This window comes from Oncorhynchus clarkii, chromosome 5 (assembly GCF_045791955.1).
Source record: "Oncorhynchus clarkii lewisi isolate Uvic-CL-2024 chromosome 5, UVic_Ocla_1.0, whole genome shotgun sequence".
NCBI lineage: Eukaryota > Metazoa > Chordata > Actinopteri > Salmoniformes > Salmonidae > Oncorhynchus > Oncorhynchus clarkii.
Window position 1 is genome coordinate 89689039 of NC_092151.1, and position 15432 is coordinate 89704470.

Consider the following 15432-nt stretch of genomic DNA (forward strand, 5'->3'; position numbering starts at 1 on the left):
AGGTCATGCTTCACCCCTTCACCAACCTTCACCCCTGCTGGTCATCTTTGAACATTTAAACATCTTGTAGAACGATCGGTCTTTAATGGCCATGTACTGTTATAATCTCTACCCGGCACAGCCAGAAGAGGATTGGCCACCCCTCAGAGCCTGGTTCCTCTCTACCCGGCACAGCCAGAAGAGGATTGGCCATCCCTCAGAGCCTGGTTCCTCTCTACCCGGCACAGCCAGAAGAGGATTGGCCACCCCTCGGAGCCTGGTTCCTCTCCACCCGGCACAGCCAGAAGAGGATTGGCCACCCCTCAGAGCCTGGTTCCTCTCTACCCGGCACAGCTAGAAGGGGATTGGCCACTCCTCAGAGCCTGGTTCCTCTCTACCCAGCACAGCCAGAAGAGGATTGGCCACCCCTCAGAGCCTGGTTCCTTTCTACCCAGCACAGCCAGAAGAGGATTGGCCATCCCTCAGAGCCTTAATTAACTTATCAACATGCTTTTTTGAAAGATAGCTTTTCGGCGATCCAGATACCTAGATAAACTATATATACAAATCAAATAACATTTTATTGGTCACATACACATATTTAACAGATGTTATTGCAGGTGTAGTGAAATTATTGTGTTCCTAGCTCCAACAGTGCAGTAGTATCTAACAATACACAACAATACACACACATCTAAAAGAAGGGAATTAGGAAATATATAAATATTAGATTGAACAATGTTGGAGTGGCATTGACTAAATACAGTAGAATACAGTATATACATATTAAATTAGTAAAACAGTATGTAAACATTATGTAAAGTGACTAGTGTTTCATTTAATGTGACCAGGGATTCCCTGTCTATGTACAAAGGGCAGCAGCCTCTAAGGTGCAGGGTTGAGTAACTGGGTGGTAGCCAGCTAGTGATAACTATTTAACAGCCTTGAGATAGAAGCTGTTTTTCAGTCTCTCGGCCCCAGCTTTGATGCACCTGTACTGACCTCGCCTTTTATATGATAGCAGGGTGAAAAGGCTGTGGCTGAGGTGGTTGATGTCCTTGATAATCTTTTTGGCCTTCCTGTGACATCGGGTGCTATAGGTTTCCTGGAGGGCGGTGCAGTTGCCGTACCAGGCAGTAAAAGTTTGGTCTTAGGGGCCAAACCGAATTTCTTCAGCCTCCTGAGGTTGAAGAGGCGCTGTTGCGCCTTCTTTACCACACTGTCTGTCTGGGTGGACCATTTCAGATTGCCAGTGATGTGTACGCTGAGGAACTTGAAGCTTTTCACATTCTCCACTGTGGTACCGTCGATATGAATAGGGGCGTGCTGTCTCCTGAAGTCTACAATTAGCTCCTTCGTTTTTTTTTATGTTGAGGGAGAGGTTATTTTCCTGTCACCACTCCGACAGGGCCCCACTTCCTCCCTGTAGGCTGTCTCGTCGTTGTTGGTACAAACGTATGTGGACACCCCTTCAAATTAGTGGATTCGGCTATTTCAGTTACACCCGTTGTTGACAGGTGTATAAAATCGAGCACGCAGCCATGCAATCTCCATAGACAAACCCATGGGGCAGAGCACAATTGGCCCAGAATCCTCTGGGTTGGGGGAGGGTTTGGCCGGCAGAGATGTCCTTGTCCCACCACGCACTAGCGACTCCTGTGGCGAATCCAGGCACAATACACGCTGACAAGGTTGCCAGGTGTACGGTGTTTCCTCCAACATATTTGTGTGGTTGGCTTCCGGGTTAAGTGTGCATTGTGTCAAGAAGCAAGTGCTGCTTGGTTGGGTTGTGTTTCAGAGGACGCATGGCTTTCGACCTTCGCCTCTCCCGAGTTGCAGCGATGAGAAAAGACTGTAACTGCCAATTGGAAACCATGAAATTGGGGAGAAAAGGGGTTCGAAAAAAGAATGGGAATTAAAGAATGGGGGAAAAAGAATGGGGGAAAAAAGAATGGGAAAAAAAGAATGGGAATTAAAGAATGGGGGAAAAAAGAATGGGAATTAAAGAATGGGGAAAAAAGAATGGGAAAAAAGAATGGGAATTAAAGAATGGGGGAAAAAGAATGGGAAAAAAGAATGGGAGTTAAAGATTGGGAAAAAATTATGGGGGAAAAGGAATGGGAAAAAAAGAATGGGAATTAAAGAATGGGGAAAAAAGAATGGGAAAAAAATAATGGGAATTAAAGATTGGGAAAAAAATAATGGGAAAAAAATAATGGGAATTAAAGAATGGGGAAAAAATAATGGGAAAAAAATAATGGGAATTAAAGAATGGGGAAAAAAGAATGGGGAAAAAAGAATGGGAATTAAAGAATGGGGGGAAAAGAATGGGGGGAAAAGAATGGGAATTAAAGATTGGGAAAAAAAGAATGGGGAAAAAAGAATGGGGAAAAAAAGAATGGGAAAAAAAGAATGGGGAAAAAAGAATGGGAATTAAAGATTGGGAAAAAAAGAATGGGAAAAAAAAGAATGGGGAAAAAGAATGGGAATTAAAGATTGGGAAAAAAATAATGGGAAAAAAAAGAATGGGGAAAAAAAAGAATGGGAAAAAAAGAATGGGAATTAAAGATTGGGAAAAAAAGAATGGGGAAAAAAGAATGGGGGGAAAAGAATGGGGGAAAAAGAATGGGAATTAAAGAATGGAAAAAAAGAATGGGAATTAAAGATTGGGAATTAAAGAATGGGAATTAAAGAATGGGAATTAAAGATTGGGAATTAAAGAATGGGAATTAAAGAATGGGAATTAAAGAATGGGAATTAAAGATTGGGAATTAAATAATGGGAATTAAAGAATGGGAATTAAAGATTGGGAATTAAAGAATGGGAATTAAAGAATGGGGAATTAAAGACTGGAAAAAAAGAATGGGAATTGAAGAATGGGGAAAAAAAGAATGGCCTTACTGAAGAACTCAATGACTTTCAAAGTGGCACCGTCATAGAATGTCACCTTTCCAACAAGTCAGCTCATAACATTTCTGCCCTGCTAGAGCCACCCCAGTAAACTGTAAGTGCTGTTACTGTGAAGTGGAAACGTCTAGGAAACAACAACGGCTCAGCCGCAAAGTGGTAGGTCAAACACAAGCTCACAGAATGGGACCGCCGAGTGCCGAAGAGCATAAAAATCGCCTGTCCTCGGTTGCAACACTCACTACAGAGTTCCAAACTGCCCTCTGGAAGGAATGTCAGCATAAGAACTGTTCGTCGGGAGCTTCATGAAATGGGTTTCCATGGCCGAGCAGCCGCACACAAGCCTAAGATCGCCATTCGCAATACCAAGCGTCAGTTGGAGTGGTGTAAAACTCGACGCCATTGGATTCTGGAGCAGTGGGAACACATTCTCTGGAGTGATGAATCAGGCACCATCTGGTAGTCTGATGGATGCATCTCGGTTTGGCGGATGCCAGGAGAACGCTACCTGCCTGAATGCATTGTGCCAACTGTAAAGTTTGATGGAGGAATAATGGTCTTGGGCTGTTTTTCATTGTTTGGCCTAGGCCGCTTAATTCCAGTGAAGGGAAATCTTTATGCTAGAGCATGTAATGACATTCTAGACGATTCTGTCCTTCCAACTTTGTAGCAACAATTTGGGGAAGGCCCTTTCCTGATTCAGCATGACAATGCCCTCTTGCACAAAGCAAGGGCATTGCAAACATGGTTTGTCGAGATCGGTGTGGAAGAACTTGACTGGCCTGCAGAGCCCTGACCTCAACCCCATTGAACACCTTTGGGATGAATTGGAACGCCCAACATCAGTGCCCGACCCCACTAATGCTATTGTGGCTGAATGGAAGCAAGTCCCTGCAGCAATGTTCCAACATCTAGTGGAAAGTCTTCCCAGAAGAGTGTAGTCTGTTTTAGCAGCAAAGGGGGGGGACCAACTCCATATTAATGCCCACAATTTTGGAATGAGATGTTCAACGAGCATGTGTCCATACTTTTGGTCATGTAGTGTATTTATAAATGGGGACACGATCCGTGAGGCAGTTAGGGCACTCTCCAAATATTGTAATTTGTAATTTAACGGAGGGTCTAGCACATTTTTCCTATTTGTTTGCCTTTTTAGTCCAGGGTGCATTGCATAGTGCGGTTACCAGAGATATTATAGAAAGGAGATCGGAATTCAATGAATACGTGAACGTAAACGCCCCACCCAACAGACTGTCGACCAATTGGATTGACGTTGTCACGCTGCGTGACGGGGTTGCTAAACTAATCGTCACCCGATCCATTCTCAAAACCAGTGTATATGTCGAGAAATGTGCCTATTCTCTTCGAAAATACGTAATGTCACGATTCCAAAACTATAGGATACTACAGATAGCAAGTTAATTATCTCACATCTCGGAAGATTTGTAATTTTGTACTTTTTGTTGACTTTGATTTTTTGATTTTGTAATTCGTGCTAATGTTGGGTTTTTGAGCTAGCGACCAACATACTTCACTTATGCGCTCCTTGTCCCAGCATCGCCCAGAATGCACCGTGCGGCACATTGACGTAGTATGGGCAACGTGTCCCATCTCCTCAAATGTAATTATGTCGTTGCGAATGTTAGACTCCACTCAGTGAGGCATATCGGTCTGCAGGTTGAACATGGTGAGATTGTAGGCTCCTAAATGGATAGTGCCGTTTTTATTGCTAACTAGCTACGTTAAGTGCTGATATTGTCTTTGGTATTACTGTGTGTAGCTGCGTTTGTTAGCTAGCAAATTAGTCAGTCCATAGAGAGATTATTGCATTGTGAATTTTGTAGTCGATTTGAGCTGCAACAGATTTCCATAACGATTTTCCATGTTACCACCAACCTTATTACAACGCCAAAAGGAAACATTTGTTGACCCCCAAAAATATTGTTCTCACATTTTAGTGTTAATTAACACCGTAAATTAAAGTAATGAGAGGTTTTGGGTGTTTTTTTTCCCTTTAAGAACCAATTTCCATTCAACAAAGACTTTATTTTCGAACCAGCTACACACATTCTGGTCCAGGCCAATTGATGAAAGCCTCTGAATAAGTAATGAGGGATCCACAGTGTTGAAGGCTTCGGACAGGCCAATAAAAGGGCCGCACAGTGTTTTATCTTATCCAAACAATTAAGAACATAATTTCAAACCAAATAAGTAGCAGAGATGGTGCTATAACCTGGTGTGAAACCTGACTGTAAGTTCAATATTCACCAAGGCTTCTAGAATTTTTTACTAAGCAAGAGCGTTTGTAAATGGGGTGATAATTATTTAGGTTACAAAATGTCACCAAAAATCCCAGTGGCTTATGACCACATATATAACCAAAAGCAACAACAAAAAAATGTTTTGGGGGGGGGGGGGGGGGAATAGTGATATTTGGAGAACATGATGTCACAAGAGTTGACTTATAAACCATTTACTTCAGTCTGTCACACCTGAAGATGTTCTAATCAGCAATGTCCTTATACGGGATCGAGCCATTTAGACAAGTCTCTGTGAGAACCAGCATATCCATGTCATAAACACAGATATCAAGCAAGATGGTCCATCTTTGACATCAACCTTTGTACATTGATATGTAACAGCCCTCTCTCTACGTGTGGCATATTCATATGTGTGGTATTCTTTTTAAATAATAGCTTCATTTTTTATTGTATTTTTATTATATTTATTTTTTTACTTAAAAAAAATAACTGTATTGTTGGTGAAAGTCTTGTAAGTAAGCATTTCACTGTAAGGTCTACTACACCTGTTGTATTTCAGCGCATGTGACAAATAACATTTGTTTTGATTTGACAATTGGGCTAACAGTAACATAGTTAACACTGGAATTCAACTTTATGGTCATAAGATTATTGTTGACAAAACCCCCTGGGAAAATGGTTATCTGTAGCAGTGGTTCTGGTCGAAAGTAGTGAACTATGTAGGGAAGAGTGTGTCATTTGGGACGCTGTCTCAGTCTCTCTGTCTGAGTAGTTGACTGGTTCTCCACTCGGCTCTCTCAGTGGGTATAAAGCTGTGTTGTAAAGGCTGATATCGTTCTGACTGCCAAGTAACACCCACCAGCAACACTACTGTGTATTTAAGACCTTGGCTAGTGTGTGTGTGTGTTTGTGTGTGAGTGCGTGTGTTTGAAAATGAGTGTGCCCTTCCCCACTCTCTTGTAAGCCCAGTACTGTGGCCATAAGAGGCCTTTGAGGGATTGAGTGTTATGTTGTTTGGTGTCTGTTGAATGGAGCCTTCTCAATGGATGTGCATTAGGCAGGAATGGAAACAAAAGACACTAGAGGATCAGAACACGGTGAAGCCATTCACCAGACTATCACCACCTTATAAATTATTCATTAAGATCATCATGTAAGTCACATAATGAGATGAAACAGGCAGAGCGTGGTTCAATAGAAAAACAACTGAATAGATGTTCTGTGCAGCGGCCTTTAAGGCACTGCATCTCAGTGCTAGAGGCGTCACTACAGACCTCGGTTCGATCCCAGGTTGTATCACAGCCAGTGGTGATCGGGACTCCCATAGGGCGGCGTACAATTGGCCCAGCGTCGCCCGGGTTAGGGGAGGGTTTGGCCGGGGTAGGCCGTCATTGTAAAATAATAATTTGTTCTTAACTGACCTAGTTAAATAAAGGTTGTAGAGAATATAAATAGGTTGTAGACAACTAATTTGCTCACCAGAGATCCTAAAATAAGGTACATTTAAAAAGTCTCAAATGTGATTGGCTTTACATATCAAAGCACTGGCATGACATCAAACATGCCATGTGATCCGGCACCTAGGCCTTTTACAGATTTATAGGAGGTTCACCTGCCTACAGTGTCTTTTCAAACGAGTGACTCAGGGGGGGAGGGGTTTAGTCACCATGTGTAAACATGATGTTACTGTTGTGAGTCACACTCCATACTGACTCCAGATGGTTAGTGAGGGGGGTAAGGGTTTGAGGGGACAGTTTGACACACACACACACACACAAAACTTAAGTCTATAAAATAAAACAGACCACAACAGCTTTTATGATTGTACACAACCTCTGAAAGACACACATAAAAGTTGGAGAGGTTACATACACATGGAGGTTGGAGAGGTTGGAGCAGGAGACTGTTACATACACAGAGAGGTTGGAGCAGGAGACTGTTATATACACAGAGAGGTTAGAGAGGTTGGAGCAGGAGACTGTTATATACACAGAGAGGTTGGAGCAGGAGACTGTTATATACACAGAGAGGTTGGAGCAGGAGACTGTTACATACACAGAGAGGTTGGAGCAGGAGACTGTTACATACACAGAGAGGTTGGAGCTGGAGACTGTTATATACACAGAGAGGTTAGAGCAGGAGACTTACATACACAGAGAGGTTGGAGCAGGAGACTGTTACATACACAGAGAGGTTGGAGCAGGAGACTGTTATATACACAGAGAGGTTGGAGCAGGAGACTGTTATATACACAGAGAGGTTGGAGCAGGAGACTTACATACACAGAGAGGTTGGAGCAGGAGACTGTTACATACACAGAGAGGTTGGAGCAGGGGACTGTTACATACACAGATAAGTTGGAGCAGGAGACTGTTATATACACAGAGAGGTTGGAGCAGGAGACTGTTACATACACAGAGAGGTTGGAGCAGGAGACTGTTACACAGAGAGGTTGGAGCAGGAGACTGTTACATACACAGAGAGGTTGGAGCAGGAGACTGTTATATACACAGAGAGGTTAGAGAGGTTGGAGCAGGAGACTGTTATATACACAGAGAGGTTGGAGCAGGAGACTGTTACATACACAGAGAGGTTGGAGCAGGAGACTATTATATACACAGAGAGGTTGGAGCAGGAGACTGTTACATACACAGAGAGGTTAGAGAGGTTGGAGCAGGAGACTGTTACATACACAGAGAGGTTGGAGCAGGAGACTGTTATATACACAGAGAGGTTGGAGCAGGAGACTGTTACATACACAGAGAGGTTGGAGCAGGGGACTGTTACATACACAGAGAGGTTAGAGAGGTTGGAGCAGGAGACTGTTATATACACAGAGAGGTTGGAGCAGGAGACTGTTACATACACAGAGAGGTTGGAGCAGGAGACTGTTATATACACAGAGAGGTTGGAGCAGGAGACTTACATACACAGAGAGGTTGGAGCAGGAGACTGTTACATACACACAGAGGTTGGAGCAGGAGACTGTTACATACACAGAGAGGTTGGAGCAGGAGACTGTTATATACACAGAGAGGTTAGAGCAGGAGACTTACATACACAGAGAGGTTGGAGCAGGAGACTGTTACATACACAGAGAGGTTGGAGCAGGGGACTGTTACATACACAGAGAGGTTGTAGCAGGGGACTGTTACATACACATGGCAGTTAGAGAGGTTGGAGCAGGAGACTGTTACATACACAGAGAGGTTGGAGCAGGAGACTGTTACATACACAGAGAGGTTAGAGAGGTTGGAGCAGGAGACTGTTACATACACAGAGAGGTTAGAGAGGTTGGAGCAGGAGATTGCCACACTGGGTGACCGTGGAGCAGTTGTTGTGGGGGGTTAAGTGCCTAGCTCAAGGGCACAATGGCAGGCAATGGCATCTAGGATTTGATGCCAGCAACCCTGCGTTTGCCAGCTCACTTCCTGACAGATTTGTCCAGTCGGACCCATGATTTAAACTGACAACCCTCCGGTTATTGGCTACCGTCTAACCGCTAGGCTACCTGCCGCCTCAATTTTGTCCTAAAATGTGACAACAATGTAATAACAATTTTATCCTTCCTAATTTTCTAAACTCCTCTGGTCTTCTCTCTGCTTTGACAGTAGATCGTTATCACTCCCCTGATCTGATCTTCCCAGTCAATTTAGTTCATCATATTACATTACATTTGGTGGAGGTTGACAGACTCTTACATGGAATTATCTCAAATCTGTTGACAGTCAAACTAACAAAGCCTGCTTTATAACAACAAGGAAGCCCATTCTGTTTACACACACACACAAACACACACTCTCTCTCTCTCTCTCTCTCTCTCTCTCTCTCTCTCTCTCTCTCTCTCTCTCTCTCTCTCTCGCTCTCTCTCTCTCCCCCTCTCTCTCTCTCTCCCCCTCTCTCTCTCTCTCTCTCTCTCTATCTCTCTCTCTCTCTCTCTCTCTCTCACACACAAGGGTGAATTATATTGAAGTACTGTATGCTGTCTGAGCTCGTAGCATAGTGCAGAACCACCCACAGCCCTACATACCATAGCAGTCAATGGTCTATTGATTCAGTTTGGCCCAGTGGGAAAGCAATATTTTCCAACATTACTCTGGTCCATTTACTTTCACTCTCTAGCCCCTCCTCCTAGTTCCTACCATTTCACTTTCACTCTCTAGCCCCTCCTCCTAGTTCCTACCATTTCACTTTCACTCTCTAGCTCCTCCTCCTAGTTCCTACCATTTCACTTTCACTCTCTAGCCCCTCCTCCTAGTTCCTACCATTTCACTTTCACTCTCTAGCCCCTCCTCCTAGTTCCTACCATTTCACTTTCACTCTCTAGCCCCTCCTCCTAGTTCCTAGCATTTCACTTTCACTCTCTAGCCCCTCCTCCTAGTTCCTACCATTTCACTTTCACTCTCTAGCCCCTCCTCCTAGTTCCTACCATTTCACTTTCACCCTCTAGCCCCTCCTCCTAGTTCCTACCATTTCACTTTCACTCTCTAGCCCCTCCTCCTAGTTCCTACCATTTCACTTTCACTCTCTAGCCCCTCCTCCTAGTTCCTACCATTTCAAGGCCTGAGTCAAGGTGAAGCCACCGCTATTTTGTCTTTATTTATCCAGTCTGTTGAGATCTATCAACCAGCTCACAGACTGTCACCAGCTCAGACTGTCACCAGCTCAGACTGTCACCTGCTTACTGTTACCAGACTGTTAACAGATTGTCACCAGCTCACAGACTGTTACCAGCTCACAGACTGTCACCAGCTCACAGACTGTCACCAGCTCACAGACTGTTACCAGCTCAGACTGTCACCAGCTCACAGACTGTTACCAGCTCAAAGACTGTTACCAGGTCACAGACTGTCACCAGCTCAGACTGTCACCAGCTCACAGTCTGTTTCCAGCTCACAGACTGTTACCAGCTCACAGACTGTCACCAGCTCACAGATTGTCACCAGCTCACAGATTGTTACCAGCTCACAGACTTGTACCAGCTCACAGATTGTTACCAGCTCACAGACTGTTACCAGCTCACAGACTGTTACCAGGTCACACACTGTCACCAGCTCAGACTGTCACCAGCTCACAGACTGTTACCAGCTCAGACTGTCACCAGCTCACAGACTGTCTCCAGCTCACAGACTGTTACCAGCTCACAGACTGTCACCAGCTCACAGATTGTTACCAGCTCACAGACTTGTACCAGCTCACAGATTGTTACCAGCTCACAGACTGTTACCAGCTCACAGAGTGTCGACAGCTCACAGATTGTCACCAGCTCACATATTGTCACCAGCTCACAGATTGTCACCAGCTCACAGATTGTTACCAGCTCACAGACTGGTACCAGCTCACAGACTGTTACCAGCTCACAGACTGTTACCAGGTCACAGACTGTCACCAGCTCACAGACTGTCACCAGCTCACAGACTGTTACCAGCTCAGACTGTCACCAGCTCACAGACTGTTTCCAGCTCACAGACTGTCACCAGCTCACAGATTGTCACCAGCTCACAGATTGTTACCAGCTCACAGACTGTTACCAGCTCACAGACTGTCACCAGGTCACAGACTGTTACCAGCTCAGACTGTCACCAGCTTACAGATTGTCACCAGCTCACAGATTGTTACCAGCTCACAGACTTGTACCAGCTCACAGATTGTTACCAGCTCACAGACTTGTACCAGCTCACAGATTGTTACCAGCTCACAGACTGTTACCATCTCACAGTGTCGACAGCTCACAGATTGTCACCAGCTCACATATTGTCACCAGCTCACAGATTGTCACCAGCTCACAGATTGTCACCAGCTCACAGATTGTCACCAGCTCACAGATTGTTACCAGCTCACAGACTGTTACCAGCTCACAGACTGTTACCAGCTCACAGACTGTTACCAGGTCACAGACTGTCACCAGCTCACAAACTGTCACCAGCTCACAGACTGTTACCAGCTCAGACTGTCACCAGCTCACAGACTGTTTCCAGCTCACAGACTGTTACCAGCTCACAGACTGTCACCAGCTCACAGATTGTCACCAGCTCACAGATTGTTACCAACTCACAGACTGTCACCAGCACATGCAAGCTTTTGGTTCTCAGGGCCAAAGGTTGCAGAGGGCCATTCATGGGTCCAAAAACCAGCATGATCTAGAAAGAACTTGCATGCATGGTATTGTTAGTATGTCCTATAGAGCACATGGCTGTTTGTGAAGACCCATGCCTGTCATTTAGAAAACAAATTCTGAAATGTATCAACACTTTACATGACCCCTCAGTCACCAGGCCTATAAAGTTAACACTTTCAATTTAAACAGAGTGTGAATGACATTGGTCTGTATGTGTAGGCCTGTTGTACAGTAGGTGTGCAGAAAGAAAGACTGTAGAGCTTCTTTCATTGAGACGGAATGACTCACTGTTGGTCTCGATGGTCTAGACAGACACAGACTTATGGGAATTGTTTTGAAGTTTTGGACGTCTGTCCGGCTAAGACAGGTGACATTAAAGTTAAGTTGTGATGTTGACATTGTGAATAGAAGGTCAATTGGTGAAATAAAGGAGTCAGAGAAAAGGGAAAAGGTAGAAGTACTTGAATGACTTGAATGATTTTTTCTTCAATCCCTGTTATGTACTGCTGAGGACAAACCAGCAGAGAGAACCGAAACCGCATCACTTCCTCCTCAAGGCAAGAGTGGGCTCGCTGAGGTGAGTGGGTGGTGTGTAGATGGGTTGCAAAACCTGCTCGGAGGAGATGATCGCTAAAACACAGGTAAAACACTCTCAAACTACTGTAGGGCGATGAAATAGAAGTTAACTTGCCAAAGGAAATACATCACTGAATGAATATTCTCAATAACTTTAGGACGAGACATTAACTGGGACTCAGTAAATAATTATCTATGGGAAGGGTTAGGCTCTAGACACATATAGGCTGCGTTTACACAATCAGGTAAACAACATGGAGACTACCTGCCAAACATCTACTTTCACCAGTATATGTTTTGACAACAAGTAGAGAAAGCCACCAAACACTACTGATATGTGGTGACTGTAGTGCTTATTCACTACTGATATGTGGTGACTATCATGCTTATTCACTACTGATATGTGGTGACTATCATGCCTATTCACTACTGATATGTGGTGACTATCATGCTTATTCACTACTGATATGTGGTGACTATCATGCTTATTCACTACTGATATGTGGTGACTATCATGCTTATTCACTACTGATATGTGGTGACTATCATGCTTATTCACTACTGATATGTGGTGACTATCATGCTTATTCACTACTGATATGTGGTGACTGTAGTGCTTATTCACTACTGATATGTGGTGACTATCATGCTTATTCACTTCTGATATGTGGTGACTATCATGCTTATTCACTTCTGATATGTGGTGACTATCATGCTTATTCACTACTGATATGTGGTGACTGCCGTGCTTATTCACTACTGATATGTGGTGACTGCCGTGCTTATTCACTACTGATATGTGGTGACTATCATGCTTATTCACTACTGATATGTGGTGACTGCCGTGCTTATTCACTACTGATATGTGGTGACTATCATGCTTATTCACTACTGATATGTGGTGACTGCCGTGCTTATTCACTACTGACATGTGGTGACTGCCGTGCTTATTCAACAAAACTAACAAACTGCACTATAATATCAGCTAGTCCAGACAATAATATCTCTCCCCCTATAAAATATTATCACTCCCAGTTCCCCAATGTCCTGACTGCCCCCAAATCAGCTGAGTGAATGACCAGTGCTGTCTGCCAGATGACCAGTGACAGAGAACCTCTGTTCTCAGGACAGTGGTATTGTCTGTACGTGCCCCACCCAGACTGTTAAATGGTGGTTGTATCCGGCGCCTGGCATCACTCCTCTCACAAGGCGGACCAGGCTGAGTATGACAAAGGCCTGCTGTAGTGAGACAGAGAGAGGGAACAACCAACAATGGTGGATCATGGACGTTGTTCTTTTGTGTGTACGCGCACACACACATACGCTCACGTTCCCCAACACACACGCGCACACACACCCACACACACGCAGGCCATATCCTAACTTCCATATTAATATGCTTGATATTTTCCCTATTGACATCAGTTAATTATTCATGTGAAAGTTTGAGTCAGCCCAAAGAACTTCAGTCAGCTCTAATGGCAGAATCTTCTCTGCATCATCAGAGTGAGAGAGCAGAGTCAGAGGGAGGGTGAGAGGAGGAACCCCCTCCCTGCAGACATCACAGTAAGCCGGAGAATGCTGCAGACTGCAGTGGAGTGGTATCTGCAGAATCACAGGGTTATGTTTGAAATGGGTCTGTATGTGTACGGATCCTGCATTCAAATCAGACTGTCTGTCTGTCTGTCTGTCTGTCTGTCTGTCTGTCTGTCTCTCTCTCTCTCTCTCTCTCTCTCTCTCTCTCTCTTTCTATTGGTCTCTCTCTCTTTCTCTCACTCACTAGTTCTGTCTGTCTGTCTGTCTGTCTGTCTGTCTGTCTGTCTGTCTGTCTGTCTCTGTCTTTCAAAGGGATCAGAAGACAATTAAATGAGCAGGCATAGACTTAAGGGATTGTCTGAGGGGAAGGAAGGAGAGAAAAATAGTATTTTTCTGCATGTCCTTTATCTAACTCTCCTGGGAGGACTGGAATAATCGTTTGGTCAATGGGAATAGCCCCTACCTCTCCGGTAATAATGGTGTTCCAACATGAGAGAGGAGGCCATCTGGGCAGTCGGTGGATGATGTCATTACAGTAAGTAATAAGTCTCCCTCCATCAATATTTTTCATCGGGAGTAGCGGACAGGACAGGCTTGACTAGATCAGATTACAAGTAAGTCCCTCACACTATAGAGCTATGGAGCCTAGGGCCTAAGCTGTGGCCAGTGCCATTTGGTTATTGTTAGAAAGGATGCCTGAAATAGACATAACATAACAAGCCACTAACTTACAATTACTGTACATATGCTCCAATCAGAGATAGAGAGGTGGATAGATTGATTGATAGATAGAGAGGGGGAGGGACAGATAAATAGAGCGGGGGGAGGGACAATTGGCCACAAAGCCACCAAATCAATCAATCAATCATGCACTCTTGGTAACAATCAATTACAATCCCACAAGGTCAGCAACACCAATATCCATGACATTTGACTGAGTAACAGTCATTTCATTGACAATGTGTACAGTAACACTGTTTATGTATGTGCATGTGTGTATGATTGAGTGTGTGTGTGTGGCGCGTGCTTGTGTGTGTGTGTGTGTGTGTGTGTGTGTGTGTCCTTCCTCCAAAGGAGGAATGAAGTTACCATATAGTCCTCTTTTATAGAAACACAAAGCTACTGTACACAGTATACCCATCTGGGTTACTCACCGTTTTAACACTGGAGTCCAGTGCCAGTAGTGAAACCTAAATATGTTTTATGCTCTGATAATTGACATCTACCTCCAGTGAAATATGTATAATGATGTAAATTCTACTAAATTCAAGCAATATATGAAATAGCTCGTTGCGGTGTAATAACAGTATCATCTTTAAAAACAGAAATGAGATTTGTTACAGAGTGAAAGATTCAGATCAGCTCAATTTTCTTCAACGAAATAAATGGAATTCAACTGAAATTTAAAATAAATTTTAGAAATGAATGAACCATTATTTATTATTTTCATGCTGAATCTCAAATCCTTTGGTGAACCTTTCCAACCTTGCTACAAAAATATGTCTAAGAGATATTCTCCTCTGCAGAACCTCTAGTAAACATACAGAGAGCAAGGAACCATTCATAAAACATGACTACCTGAAAATAACATCCTCTCCTTGCCTCTCACCTCTCTTGTCTCCTCTCCTCTCTCCTTCTTCTTCCCTCCCTTGTCTCCTCTCCTACTCTCCTCGGTCCTTGCCTCTTCCCTCCCTTGTCTCCTCTCCTACTCTCCTCTCTCCTTGCCTCTTCCTGCCATTGTCTCCTCTCTCCTTGCCTCTTCCTTCCCTTGTCTCCTCTCCTCCTTTCCTCCTTTTCCTCCTCTCTCCTCATCCTTACCTCTCTCCTCCTCTTCTCTCCCTCTCCCCTTCTCCCCTCTTCGCTCCCCTTTCCCTCCCCTCCTCTCCCCCTCGCTCCCCTCCTCTTCCCTCCCTCTCCTCCACTCCTCTTTCCTCCCCTCTTCTCCTCTTCTCTCCTCCCCTCCTTTCCTCTTCCCCCCTCCTCTTCTCTCCTCTCACCTCTCATCCTCTCTCCTCTTCCCTCCCTCCTCTTCTCTGCTCTCCTCTTCCTTCCCTC

The 15432-nt window shown here is 44.3% G+C and overlaps 1 protein-coding gene across 1 annotated transcript in view; it reads left to right on the forward strand.

Moving 5' to 3' along the window:
* Positions 1–1294, forward strand: part of LOC139409792 (ice nucleation protein-like) — a 3762-nt gene extending 2468 nt beyond the window's left edge. Inside the window, exon 2 of the mRNA XM_071155168.1 lies at positions 1080–1294. Coding sequence (XP_071011269.1) covers positions 1080–1294 — 215 coding nt within the window. The remainder of the gene's footprint in view (positions 1–1079) is intronic.
* Positions 1295–15432: the final 14138 nt, after the last annotated feature.